Source organism: Halichoerus grypus, chromosome 1, assembly GCF_964656455.1.
Source record: "Halichoerus grypus chromosome 1, mHalGry1.hap1.1, whole genome shotgun sequence".
Classification (NCBI taxonomy): Eukaryota; Metazoa; Chordata; class Mammalia; order Carnivora; family Phocidae; genus Halichoerus; species Halichoerus grypus.
The window spans coordinates 65627530-65642787 of NC_135712.1; the positions used below are offsets into that span (position 1 = coordinate 65627530).

At 35.8% G+C, this 15258-nt stretch overlaps 1 protein-coding gene across 1 annotated transcript in view; it reads right to left on the minus strand.

Moving 5' to 3' along the window:
* The window catches only part of POLQ (DNA polymerase theta), a 124392-nt gene that overhangs the window by 13824 nt on the left and 95310 nt on the right, over positions 1-15258 (minus strand). Inside the window, exons 24-27 of the mRNA XM_078066510.1 lie at positions 14887-15008; positions 7185-7369; positions 4640-4751; positions 682-806 (exon numbers count right to left, since the gene is read on the minus strand). Coding sequence (XP_077922636.1) covers positions 682-806; positions 4640-4751; positions 7185-7369; positions 14887-15008 — 544 coding nt within the window. The remainder of the gene's footprint in view (positions 1-681; positions 807-4639; positions 4752-7184; positions 7370-14886; positions 15009-15258) is intronic.

Sequence of the window (15258 nt, forward strand, 5' to 3'; positions counted from 1 at the left end):
TACCATGTGTAGTGAGCACTGACATGCAAAAGTATGGGAGAAGATAAAATACAAGCAGTTAAAATAGGAAGATGTGGACTATAATAGAAATTTAAATGTTCGGATGCATAGAATACTTTTGTGGATCCCAATGATTTCAGAGTTTTAATCATAATTTGAGCACTATCAACAAATACTTAAAATGGTGTTAAAAATAGCCTTTTTCAATATTTTGGATATCCTAATAACCTCTCTTGAGCCAGTGCTTTTAAAACAAATAAACCAGTAGAATGAACCAAAAATGAATGAACCACATTTAATGACTGGCTAATCTCTGAAAACATTGGTAATTTGGTGTGATATGACAAACTGGTATATGATATCCGAAACAAAGAACAATTAGCAAATGTAAGAATTAAATTTATAAATTATTAGCAAAACTAACAAGTAACTGGTTTACTGAAATAGAACATCTTTAAAGTATTTGAAGTATTATTAAGTGAACCCATATTTACATTAGTCTCCTAAGGACTGTGTTCAGCAAATACAGGCATGTGCCATTACTTCAAAGTCCTTAGTGAAACAGAAGATCCAATTAATAGGCTACTGATCCCTAAAAAGAAAGTTAGCAATGTTTAGTCTTTGTGGAAAAAGTATATGTCATTAAAATATTAAGTTAAAAATCCAGACATTTCAACATACGTGAGCTTTATGATAAGGGTTGTTGTCATTGATTCCTGGTAAATATCTACGCCTTCCCAAAATGGTCTGAACAAACCCGTCTCTTTTACAATTCTTCACTGTCTCTCTCATGAAATGATTAATCCCTACAAAGAAAATACAAAAACATTTACAACCAAAGTCCATTCCTAAGCTCATTCACTAGCTTCAATATAATGAAATATACCAACACCCTACCATGATTCTTCACACTATATCACATCATCAAAACTTTGCATATAAAGTTTCATTCACTTTTTGTAGACTCAGAAACAAAAGGGACTTTAGAAATGACATAATCTATCACCAACAAAAAATATGAAACTAAAGTCCAGAACAACAGAGGCACTAAAACCTAGGATCTTAAGGCAATTCCATGTTACTTTTCACAGGCTTCTTCTGCTCTTTGATTGTGTTAATCTTCTTTTACTTGGTCTTATCACTTCCAGGCTTAAAATATTCTAACAGCTCCTTGTTAGCATCTAAGCTATAATCTAAATAGGACCTAGTTGAAATTAATACATGAATAATAAATACTTCATTAGGAATATATACAACTCACTTTTTAAAATTTAAAAAGACTAGGTATAGTATACTATTCAAACACATTCATATTCCCTATACCAGCATGCATCCTTTGCAATATAGGTTCATTATTATGTCCTATAGATCTTCAGGGTGAGTCTGTTGTTCTAGGCAGGTCAATGTCTTCACTGCTTATTCCTGTCTCTGAGTTAGAGAGGTCTTCTCTATGGTATTTAAAACACAATCAAGTATAGAGACTGTGCTGATCTATCTTTATTCATATGTGCAATCTCTGCTTTCTCATCCTAAATAATAAACACTAACATCTCCTAACTAAAACCCCTCATTTGAGGATTTCCGTTGTGTGGCTGGCACAGGAGAGACATTTGAGGAGACTGTGGATGAAAGGAAAGGGAGAAAACTTCGCCAACTGAAGCTCTTGGTGATATTCAACCACCAGCATAAGAATTTCAGAAAGCAATAAGGCTCTCACCTTTTTCTGTTTAAGAATTACTGTGATATTGTTGAGTGAAGAGCAAAGAAAAGGATGAGATTGAAGAGGCCACATCTCTACAAATTCTCTTACCTGACTCCTGTCAGAGGCCCTCAAATATTCAGAGGTTGAAAGAACACCTTTAAAAATGCAAACAAAGGAAAGAGCGAGTGGGGGGGGGGGGACCAGGAAACAGACTCTCAACTATAGAGAACAAACTGATGGTTACCAGAGGGGAGGTGAGTGGGGGATAGGTGAGACAGGTGAGGGAGTTAAAGAGGACACTGTGATGAGCACCAGGTAATGTATGGAAGTGTTGAATCACTGTATTGTACACCTGAAACTAATATTACACTGTCTGTTAAGTAACTGGAATTCACATAAAAACTTAAAAAAAAAATCAATCCTGAGGTATAGTTTACATACAGTAGACGGAACCCACTTTAGGTGAACAGTTAGATGCATTTTAACAAATGTACACTGCAAGATATGAAACATTTTTTATCACCTTTACAGTCAGCTCCCCATTATCAGCCTCAAACTCTCACTGATCTGCTTTATGACACTGCATCTTGGTTTTTCATGTTCTTAAAATTCATAAAAATTGAATTATACTGTATGTTCTCATTTGAGCTTGCTTTCTTTTGCTAAGTAGTATTCCATGGCAGAGATATACCAAAATTTGTTTACCCATGATCCTGCTCATAGACATTTGGTTGTCAGGAATAAAACTGCTATCCCATTCACATACAAGTCTTTCTTTGGATACGTTTTCATTTTTCTTGGATGGATACCCAATAGTAAAATTGCAGGATCACATAATTAACTGTGTGTTTCACTCTATATGAAAGAGTCATAGCATTTTCCAAAGTGGTTGTACCATTTTACAACTCTACCAGCAATGTAAAAGACATACAATGTTTTTTTATTTTAGCCATTCTAGCGTTTTTGTAATGGTATCTCTTTGTGGTTTTAATTTGCTTTTCCCTGATGACTAATCATGATAACATTTGATGTGGCCATTCATATATCTTCTTTTGTGAAGTGTCTGTTCAAATCTTTTGACCTTTATTTTATTAGATTGTTTGCCTTCTCAGCATTGGGTTATAAGAGTTTTTTTTATATATTCTGGATGCAAGTTCATTAGACAATAAGAACTGCAAATATCTTCTCTTTTGTGGCTTGCCTTAGATTTTCTTAATGGTGTCTTTTATCAATGTTTATCTTTTATGTTTAATTCAGTGTAATTATCACCTAAGAAATCTTTGCCTACCTCAATGTCACAAAGTATTTTTCCCCTATTTTCTTCTGGAAGATTTATAGTTTTAGCTTTTACCTCTAAGTCTATGCTCCATATCAAGCTAACTTTTGAATATAGTATTGGATAATTGTTGAAGTTCATTTTTTTCCCATACTGGTATCCAGTTGTTCTAGAACCAATTGTTGACAAGACCATCTTTCCTCCATTGAATTACCATGGTAACTGTTGAAAATCAATTCACTATATATGTATAGGTCTACTTCTGAACGCTTTATTGTGACCCATTGTTTTCCATGTCTACCCTTATGCCTATCTTGATTATTATAATTTTATACTAAGTTTTGAACCCAGGGAGTGTTAGTACTCAACACTGTACTTCCCCCGCACCCAAAATTTTCCTAGTTATTCTAGGCCCTTTGAATTTCCATATAAATTTAGAATCAGCTTGTCAAATTCTACACAAAAGTCTAATGAAATTTTGACTGGAATTAAACTGAATCTATAGAACAATTTAAAGAAAACTGCCATCATAATAATATTGTGCCTTCTAATAAATTAACATGGTAAACCTCACATTTATCTAAGTATTCTTCAACTTCTCTCAGGATTATTTTAGAGTTTTCAGTAAAGTCTTGCATATGCTGTTGAATTTATCCCATGTATTTCATGTATTGTGATGTTATCATAATGGTTTTATTTTTACTCCATTCACTAATTACTGGTATACAAAAATCCAACTGATTTTTACAAATTAACCTTGTATGGGGGGTGGGGTGCCTGGGTGCCTCAGTGGGCTAAAGCAGCTGACTTTGGATCAGGTCATGATCCCCGGGTCCCGGGATCCAGCCTCACATCAGGCTCCACACTCAGTAGGAAGTCTGTTTTTCCCTCTTCCTCTGCACCCCCATCCCGCTCGTGCTCTCTCTCTCTCAAATAAATAAATAAAATCTTAAAAAAAAAAAAAAAACCCTTGTATAGTCGGACACTTCTAAATTTAGTTATTTGTTCTAATAGTTGTTTTTGTAGAATTCATATGATTTTCTATGTATAAGATCATGTCATGTGTGAATAAAGTTTTCTTTTTTGGGGACTGAGGTCAGGGCTGATTACAAAGGGTATAAAATAACTTTCTGGGATCATATGTTAATGATTCCACATCTTGGTTGTGGTGTAGGTTATATGACTCCATGCATTTGTCAAAACTTATACAAATATACATCTATAAAGGGTAAATTTTACTGTATGTAAATTGTACCTGAATAAATTGCCAAAGGAAAAGATAATTTAAAACAATAATACTCAAACTGCTCTTGTTCTTTCATAGTTTCTGGTACATTTAATCAATGGTTTACTGTTTCAAATTAAAGCTATCTAAACCTAAAGCATAGCACAATTCCAAGATTTTATGGTATGTTCACAATGACAAAGTAGCATATACATCAATTGGATTTTGTTATTCCATTTCTGTTTCTATTTTTATGAAAAAAGACCATCTTAGTAAATAATCATAAGGTTGATGTTATTTAATTAACAATACCTGGTGAAAACTTCCAAGTAATAGAAATGTTAACAGAAAATTTTGTAACACTATTTTTTTCAATTAATATGGCAAGATAATTGAATGGTATCTAGAAGATAATTAATATTTAAGGTTTCTTTACCTGTATATCTGGATTTGAAGGAATCAATGTAGCAAGCAGCATCATTTTCTTTAATGCCCATCTGCTCTCCTAATGATTTAGCACCCATTCCATAAATGATTCCATAGCAAATCTGAAAAGGAGTCATCACACTCAGTAGGTAAATTAAAGGTCATAACTACATAAACTGTAAATATAAAAAGCTGATGGGGATTGAAATTTGGTAAATTTTTTATTTCATAGTGTGTCAAAGAAATGATTAGATCTGCTTTTGGTAGGTTAGATTCATAGAACCTGATATCCAGTGAACATCTTTTCTCTTTTCTGCCTTTTAACAATACTTTGGGGCTGGGGGAGGAAGGGGAAGAACATGAAGAAATGTGAATGTGTGTGTTTTAAGAAACTAATCCTAGCGATTTAAAAGGGAAGATTTATTTCTGACTCTTTGTCATGTATCCAGTAGTCTTCAGAGCAGCTTTCTACTCCTACCACATTAACTCCTGCTTAGAAAAGTGCCCAGGAGTCAGGAAAGAGAAGCATTACAAACATTCCTCTCCTGGCTCTTGCATAGGATAGAGCAGGAAGAGGAGGCTTCGTGGTTGGATAACAGGGAATACTTCTTTGGAAATAAATATGCTTTCCACCTCACCACCACCTGATATCCCACAATTGCAGAATTCAGTTGAGTTAAACAAATTCCTGAGGAAATTTTGGGAGTAGTGGAGGGAAATGGTCTAAATAGGTCAGTAGGAAACTGTAATTTAATAATAAGTATTGCCTGGGTTTAAATCCTAGTTCCAGCATTTATCCAGGATTATCTTGCAGAAGCTACCTAAAGTCTTGTACCTCAATTTCTGCATCCATAAAATGAGGATAGTAATACCTGCATCATGGAATTGTGAAGATTACCAAGTTATTTCTTCTAAGTGTTCAGGAAACTGTCTGACATAAAGCAAGCACATATAAATGTCATTAAATATAATTTTAAAAGATAACTTGCAAAAAATGATTATCAGAGTTCCAAGCTACTTTTAATGTGATAAAAACAGCTAGAAGTTTTTATCCTTTCCCTGTCTTTTTTAATACATTGAGAAAGATTTTTTTTCCCTCCTTTTACCTTTTCCTTTTTGGTATTTCTACATTTTATTTTACTGTGACTCCTACTTTCTTTTCTTTTTTTTTTTAAACTTGGGTAGTACATAGCACTGGCTGAGATCTCAGCCAGACCCAAGGAGCAGACAGTTCAGAGCATGGTGATTTAGTATAGCATAAACACTATTAAATCATGCAAGAACTTATGAAATAGAGGCAGATATCATCAGTGGATGAGTGTTTAGGTTATAAAGTCAGAATGTCTAAGTTCTGGCATTCTGAGCTCATCCTGGCTCCACCACTTATAGCTGTATGACCTTAAGCAAATTACTAGCTTTTGGTGCGTCAGTTTACTCCTATATAAAATGGAGTATATAGGAATATAAAATACCTATTTCATGGGTTTATTATGAAGATTAAATATTTGAACATTACCTATTTTACCCAGGGTTCAATTCTTGCTGAATGCAGGACCCAGAGATTATTAAACAGAGAGAGCAAAGCTGGTTTTCTAAAGAGTGGAAGAACCAAGTGCTGGTGCTAAACAGGCAATGGCGAGAGGAAGGGTTTCATGCAGTCAAGAATTACAGCCGTGAGTAACTAGAAGTATAAATGCAAAACTAACACAGCAGGATCTTAAAGGTGGGAATGATGTTCCTTTGCCTCAGCCAGCAAGCCTACTCTCTCAAAAATGGCATCAGATTTCCCATAGGCCAAGTGGTGAAAAAAAGTATCAGTGTCAATGGAGGCCAGGAAATGGTGGAAATGTGGCCTTTCACTTTCTCTGTGCATGACAGTCATACAGGAGTAGGAACTAATACGGACCCACTTGAAAAGTCCAAGGACAATATAAAGTTTCATATGTGGATTAGCTAACCAATGACCTCAAAAAACAAAAAAGCTATCAGTTTATTATAATCCACAGCTCAGTTTTTTTCAATAAACATTTAGAGAACACCTGTAAAAATAAAAAGATGAAAATATGTTTACAGACTAGAAAGACATTTTTAAAATACACACACATACACATAAATAACAACTAGCAGCCCCACAATATCTACCATTAATGCAGATGGCTTTCCTCACATGAAGGAGCCTCTCAGACTAAGTCTATTGATTCTTTCTACTGACTCCATGAAGGAAAGTATAATGAATGCCATGAGACAGGCTCAGGTGAATGTGGTTTGAAAGATCCACAGATGGAGAAATCATTCCTCAACTGAAAATGATCAAGGCAATTTTTAAATTTTTTTTAAATTTTTTTATTTTTTTATGTTAACCACCATACATTACATCATTAGTTTTTGATGTAGTGTTCCATGATTCATTGTTTGCGTATAACACCCAGTGCTCCATTCAGTACGTGCCCTCTTTAATACCCATCACCAGGCTAACCCATCCCCCCAGCCCCCTCCCCTCTAGAACCCTAATCATTAAAATTCTCATATATGTTAAGCATGTTCACTAAGATCACCTGCTTTGCTTGTTGCCTCAGATCATCCCCAACAGACTCTGGCTCAATCATCTTCCACTCAGCTGCAATACTCCTGAAAACATCAGCTCCAGTGTTTAATACTTGAATGAGGCGATGATCGTGGGATAAATGAGCCAAGATCCTCAGTTCAAGTTGAGAGTAATCAGCAGCTAATATTAAACCACCTGAAATAGAAATGATTTTAGAAAAGCTGGTACAAAGATAAGTCCAGGGTTTATATAATTGAGCAGGATGACAGAAATTTAGATCTAACAGAACCGTAAGATTAGGGGAAGGGAGGAAAAACTGAATGGGAAGAAATCAGAGAGGGAGACAAACCAGGAGAGACTCTGGAAACAAACTGAGGGTTACAGAAGGGAGGGGGCTTGGGGGGATAGGGTAACCGTGCAATGGGTATTAAGGAGGGCACATGTTGTAATGAGCGCTGGGCGTTATACGCAACAAATGAATCGTTGAACACTACATAAAAAACTAATCATGTGCTATATGTTGGCTAACTGAACATAATAATGATAAAATTAAATTAAAAGAACTATAAGGTTATGTACCCAAAAGTTAAAATCTTGCTCTTAACGTGATGCAATTCAGTTCTGTAACTTAGACCATTTTGTTTTTTTTTTCTGTTTAGCTTTCAAGTATATGTAATATGTGTAAAGCCACCCCTGACCTCTGCCCCTTAAACCACTGTGGTAGTGCTTTCCTCAGTGTTTCTACAGCACCTGACACATAATCTAAAATGGTTCTTTCATGCCTCTCCCACATAGCACAGAGCCATTAGGGATGGGATACTTAATTTTCCTTTGCATTCTCAGAAATCCTTGCACAGTACTGGTACTTCATAGCCCCTTAAATGGTTGTTGAATAAATGAATGAATGATGAATGAATGAAGAAGCAGTTTTGCAATGTGTGCACATTTTAAGTGGGCTGGAGAGAAACGTGCTCCGCTTTGACAACAAAAACATTCAATGGAAACAATCAAGGGGTTGATATGTGGAGAAGAGTTACAGGATTAGGAGAGTTTACCTATGTAATAGAAATGGCTGGATTACATAATGGGAAAACAAAATTTAAAAGATCATGGCTAAAAAAAAAAGGAGGGAAAATATTTGCAACTGATGCCACCATGGACTCATTGCCATATTATAAAAAAAAAAAAAGTGCTACAAATCAAGAACAAGACAAAATATAAACAAGCAGTTCACAGACATCATCAAAAGAACCTTAAACATACTAAAGAATCCTCACTTTCATTTACAATAAAAGAAATTCAAATTAAAACTACAGCAAGAAATAATTTTTCCCTACTTAAACTGCAAAAATCCAGAAATTGGACAGCACATTCTGTGGCAAGGCTGAGAAAGAAACACATACCGTTATTGGGGACTAAATGGTTACTGTCCCCCATTACATTGCAACTCAACAATATCTATCAAAATTGATCAGGTTTATTCTGTGATTCAGCAAACCCACAGTTTGTTACACAAACAACCTGCACAGAGATTAAACTGGTTTATGTTCAAATTTATTTACTGATAATCACAACTCTCCAGTATAAAAACATTAAATGAAAAAAGGCACAAAGTACATATGGAATCTGTATGTCTGTGTAAGAACAGGGAAAGAAAATATTACATATTCATATTTTCTTACATCTGCATAAAGAATACTACAAGGATATATAAGAAACTCATATAGGAAGTCATCTAGAGGAGCTCTAGACAATAGGATAGCTAGGACAGGAAAGGAAGCAAAACTTCTCAATACCTTTTATATATTTTGATTTCCCAACTATGTGAATGAATAAACAATTCAAAAATAAAATATATAATAATTTATTCTTTGCAGATGATATGATACTTTATGTGGAAAACGCAAAAGACTCCATCTCAAAACTGCTAGAATTCATACAGGAATTCAGTAAAGTGGCAGGATATAAAATCAATGCACAGAAATCAGTGGCATTTCTATACACCAACAACAAGACAGAAGAAAGAGAAATTAAGGAGTTGATCCCATTTACAATTGCACCCAAAACCATAAGATACCTAGGAATAAATCTAACCAAAGAGGCAAGGGATCTGTACTCAGAAAACTATAAAATACTCATGAAAGAAATTGAGGAAGACACAAAGAAATGGAAAAATGTTCCATGCTCATGGATTGGAAGAACAAATATTGTGAAGATGTCAATGCTACCTAGAGCAATCTACACATTTAAAGCAATCCCTATCAAAATACCATCAACTTTTTTCAAAGAAATGGAACAAATAATCCTAAAATTGGTATGGAACCAGAAAAGACTCTGTATAGCCAGAGGAATGTTGAAAAAGAAAAGCAAAGCTGGTGGCATCACAATTCTGGACTTCAAGCTCTATTACAAAGCTGTCATCATCAAGACGGTATGGTACTGGCACAAAAACAGACACACAGATCAATGGAACAGAATAGGGAGCCCAGAAATGGACCCTCAACTCTATGGTAAACTAATCTTTGACAAAGCAGGAAAGAATGTCCAGTGGAAAAAAGACAGTCTCTTCAACAAATGGTGTTGGGAAAATTGGACAGCCACATGCAGAAGAATGAAACTGGACCATTTCCTTACACCACACACAAAAATAGACTCAAAATGGATGAAAGACCTAAATGTGAGAGAGGAGTCCATCAAAATCCTAGAGGAGAACACAGGCAGCAACCTCTTCAACCTCAGCCACAGCAACTTCTTCCTAGAAACATTGCCAAAGGCAAGGGAAGCAAGGGCAAAAATGAGCTATTGGGACTTCATCAAGATAAAAAGCTTTTGCCCAGCAAAGGAAATAGTCAACAAAACCAAAAGACAACTGATAGAATGGGAGAAGATATTTGCAAATGACATATCAGATAAAGGGCTAGTATCCAAAATCTATAAAGAACTTATCAAACTCAACACTGAAAGAACAAATGATCCAATCAAGAAATGGGCAGAGGACATGAACAGACATTTTTCCAAAGAAGACATCCAAATGGCCAACAGACACATGAAAAAGTGCTCAACATTGCTTGGCATCAGGGAAATCCAAATCAAAACCTCAATGAGATACCACCTCACACCAGTCAGAATGGCTAAAATTAACAAGTCAGGAAACGACAGATGTTGGCGAGGATGCGGAGAAAGGGGAATACTCCTACACTGTTGATGGGAATGCAAGCTGGTGCAGCCACTCTGGAAAACAGTATGGAGGTTCTTCAAAAAGTTGAAAATAGAGCTACCGGACGACCCAGCAATTGCACTACTGGGTATTTACCCCAAAGATACAAATGTAGTGATCCGAAGGGGTACGTGCACCCCAATGTTTATAGCAGCAATGTCCACAATAGCCAAACTATGGAAAGAGCCAAGATGTCCATCAACAGATGAATGGATAAAGAAGATGTGGTATATATATATACACAATGGAATATTATGCAGCCATAAAAAAAAACCAAAACGAAATCTTGCCATTTGCAACGACGTGGATGGAACTAGAGGGTATTATGCTAAGCGAAATAAGTCAATCAGAGAAAGACATGTATCATATGATCTCACTGATATGAGGAATTCTTAATCTCAGGAAACAAACTGAGGGTTGCTGGAGTGGTGGGGGTGGGAGGGATGGGGTGGCTGGGTGACAGACATTGGGGAGGGTATGTGCTATGGTGAGTGCTATGAATTGTGTAAGACTGATGAATCACAGACCTGTACCTCTGAAACAAATAATACATTATATGTTAAACAAAAAAAAAAAAGAAGATAGCAGGAAGGTAAAAATGAAGGGGGGGGAATCGGAGGGGGAGACAAACCATGAGAGACTATGGACCCTGAGAAACAAACTGAGGGTTCTAGAGGGGAGGGGGGTGGGGGGATGGGTTAGCCTGGTGATAGGGATTAAAGAGGGCACGTATTGAATGGAGCACTGGATGTTATATGCAAACAATGAATCATGGAACACTACATCAAAAACTAATGATGTAATATATAGTGATTAACATAGCAATAAAAAATAGATTAATTAAAAATATATATATATAATAATTTAAAACAAATGACCACAACTTTTGTGGCCTTCTTGCCATAAATAAGAAAAAACTGGCAGAATACATGAAATAAGTGTTTTCAGATGTCAGAATAGACAGTGCAGGACTACAATCTCTAAGAAGCTGGGAGGAGAGAGGCAATGAGGTGAGCCACGCAACTGTCTCAGGTTTCTGAAAGGAGGAATTTACCAGAACGCATTGCAGGGAAGGAGAGATGAAACAAGCACTATGATCTGAGCTGAGGAAGCAGAGACTAGTTTGTGCCTACTGAGGAGGCTCTAGAATTTGTGGAAATTTGGAGAAAAAAGGAGCTGCAGATAAAAGGAGCACCACAAATATGCACAGCAATCCCTTTGGATTTTTGACCCAATACTAAAGGAGCAAGAAAGTTCAGGGAACCAAGCAAAGAATCAATACTAAAGAAATAACTATTACCAAAGAAACAGCCACCATCACACAGCTGTCAGCAGAACAACTACTTGAACAACAACCTCTTGAATGTTGAGAGATGTTCGAGCGGTGACCAGATCGAGTGGACAAACCCTGTTAATACCTTGAGCACCAAGTAGAGACCCCAGCAAGGCCACACCTTACAATCAGGGCTAATCTAGCCCTAGAATAAAGGCCACTCTAAACATTTGCTAACAAAGCTTTAAAAGTCACAAAATGATCAACTGAATGTGAAAGTAAATTAATTGTCTGCCAGAAGAAAATGTTATTAATGAAGACTACAAAATCCCAAGAGTCAATAATGTAGCAACCATAATGTCCAGCACACAATAAAAAAAATACTACACATATGAAGAACCAGGAAAATGTAACTCTGACCAGGAGAATATTTAGTCAATAGAAAAATGACCCCAAAATTAGAGATGATGGAATTTTAAATAGCTACCATAGATAATGTTCAGGAATTTAAAGAAACATGCATATAATGATGTAATAAGTAGTGAATTGCAATAAGGTAATAAAAACTAGATGAAAAAAATCAAATGAAAATTCTAGAGCTAAAAATACAATATTTGAAATGTAAAATTCACTAGAAGGATGTGACAGCAATTAGACACTGTAGAAGAGAAATCCAAGAACATTAAGCAGTCAATAGAAAATATATATTGTAGCACAGAATAAAAACAAACAGACAGGGAAGGGGAATAAAAAAGAAAAAGTTTCAGTGACCCATGGGGCAGTATCAAGTGGTATTACATATGTATATTTGGAGCAATAGGAAGAAAGGAGGGAGGAGAGAGAAATGAACAAAAAATATTACAAGTGAGACATCTGGGTGGCTCAGTTGTTTAAGCATCTGACTCTTGGTTTCAGCTCCAGTCATGATCTCATCGGTCATGGGATCAAGTCCTGTGTGAGGCTCTGCCCTCCACAGGGGAGTTTGCTTGAAGATCCTCTCCCTCTGCCACTCCCCTACCCCACACTTGCACATGCGTGCTCTTTCTCTCTCTCTCTAAAATAAATATTTTAAAAAATATTACAAGAAATAATGGTTGAAAATGTTTCAATGGTTGAAATGTTACTAAAAAACATAAGCACATAGATTTAAGAAAAAAAAACTAAACCAACTCAGGATATTCCACAAAATCAAAAGTCTCAGAAGCAAAGCATGAAAAACTACCCAAAGACTCTCAACCACATCAAATTGCTAAAACTGAATAACAAAAGTTAAAAAGCATCCAGGGAAAAGTTAGTTACATTATGCTTACAGGAGGAGCAAGAAAAATGATGGTGTACTTCTGATCAGAAATAATACAAACCAGAAGCTAATGGAGATATTTATTTTTTTATTATGTTATGTTAATCACCATACAGTACATCATTAGTTTTTGATGTAGTGTTCAAAGATTCATTGTTAGTGTTGAAAGAGAAGGACTGTAAACCTAGAAATCTATGTCAGATAAAATGATCTTTCAAAAGTGAGGATAAAATAAAGAAATCTAGAGACATGGGAATTCTGGGCTAAATCACTGTCAGTAGAACTGCATTACAAGAAACCTTAAAGGAAGTACTCTGGAGGAAGTACTTCAAGATTCCTCAAATTACTCCAAGAAATGAAAAGTGCCAGAAATGGTAAAAAGTGGACAGGTAGAAAAGACACTTTTTTATTTCTTGATTTCTTTGAAAGATAATAGACTGTTTAAAGCAAAAATAATAACTATATGGTAGAGTTTATAAATCACAGAAATGAAATCTATTATAAAAGAGGTAAAATGGAAAAAAACTTTACAGATGAAGTGGTGTAAGATTATTTGAAGATAGTCTGTGATGGGATACATATATACATATTGTACACTCTAAAATATAGTTAATAAGACAATAGAGGAAATAAAGAATAAAAAATAGTCATTTAAAGCTTTAAAAAATAAAGAACAGATAGAATAAATAAAACACAAATAACAAGACAGTAGAGTTAAACCAACCGTATGCCAATAAATACTTTAGATGTAAATGGACTAAACACGACATTTAAGTGACAGAAATTTTCAGATTTAATCCATATATGTTTAATTTCAATGAAATTAAAAAAAATAAACAAAAGCAGTATAAAATATTGTCATGTTAAACACAATTTTATTGTTAGGTAAGAATAAATTGATGGATGAACGGATAAACAAAATAAAGTATATACATATAATATTATTCAGCCTTAAAAGGAATGGAAATTCTGACATATACTACAACATGGATGAAACCTGAAGACATGATGCTAAGTGAAATAAGCCAGACACAGAAAGACAAATACTGTATAATCCACTTATATGAGATACGTCAAGTAGTCAAATTCACAGAGACAGAAAGTGGAATGGTGGCTGCCAGGGACTGGGGACTGACGGGGGGAGAGTTACTGTTCAATAGATAGAGAGTTTCAGTTGTGGAAGATGAAGAAGTTCTGGGGATGGATGGTGGTGATGGTTGAACAATCTACCATGATGGGTACTTAATACCAGAAAACTGAACACTTAAAAATGGTTACGATGATATAGTGCTGATAGTTCACACTTAAAAAGCAAAATGGAAAATTACCAACCAGGTGACACTGTCACATAGACCTAAAGTCCCTCTTAGAATATTTTCTGACAGAATTAAAATCAATTCAGATGGTTAACTGCACTCAGCCAGACCTGCCAAGGGGGCAGAAGATAAAGGAGCAAATGTGTATACATATAGCAGGGATGATTTGGAAGTTAGATTCTGATTTCCAAATGTCTCATGACTAGAGCTTATAGTGTTCAACCTTTCATGAAAGGCCTGTGACCAGAGTACTAAGAAGAGGTCAGGCAGGAGGAAGGCAGCCTTGGGGGTTACCCCTGCAATAGGAAACAGCGGTGCGGGGAAGAGAGAAGCAAAAGAGCAAAGCAAGTCAGAGAGAAAAAACATGATTTCAGCAGACTGCTGCTGAATAGCATACACCACAGAGTTTTCCACAGAGCAGATCATGAAGACAATGATGACTGACAACCTGGCAACATAAAGGGGAAAAACAGCCCACACCGAAGAGAGGAAAGATGGAGGGACCAATGCATACTTCTGAGCCTTATTCATAATGCAGGCTTTACCAGTGCTTTGAAAACCATTCCCACAGCAACGAGAAGCTCAAAAAACCATCAGCCACCTTACCTGGGAAAGGCACAAAGGCATGTCGCATGCTGACAGAAAATGGCATTCCTCTGTCTGAGGCTCTCTCCTCCATCTGTGCTTGGTGTCCAGGGTTCAGGCCACAGCTCTTCTTACCTCTTCCTCTGTCAGGCAAACAACATCAGCAGCTGGACATGAAACAGTCTCAAATATATGAAAAAGGTCTCATTTTTCAGTAAAGTCAATAGTTCCATCTAGGAAACTTAAGAACCTTTTCATTTGAAACTCACTTTAAAACTTAACAAAGATACTAGATTTTCTTTTTTAGCAAACATTCAATTAAGCACGAAGTAAGGCATTTCTGTAACAGCTTCTGCCACAAACTGCTTCTGAAACAATTACAGATATTTAGCT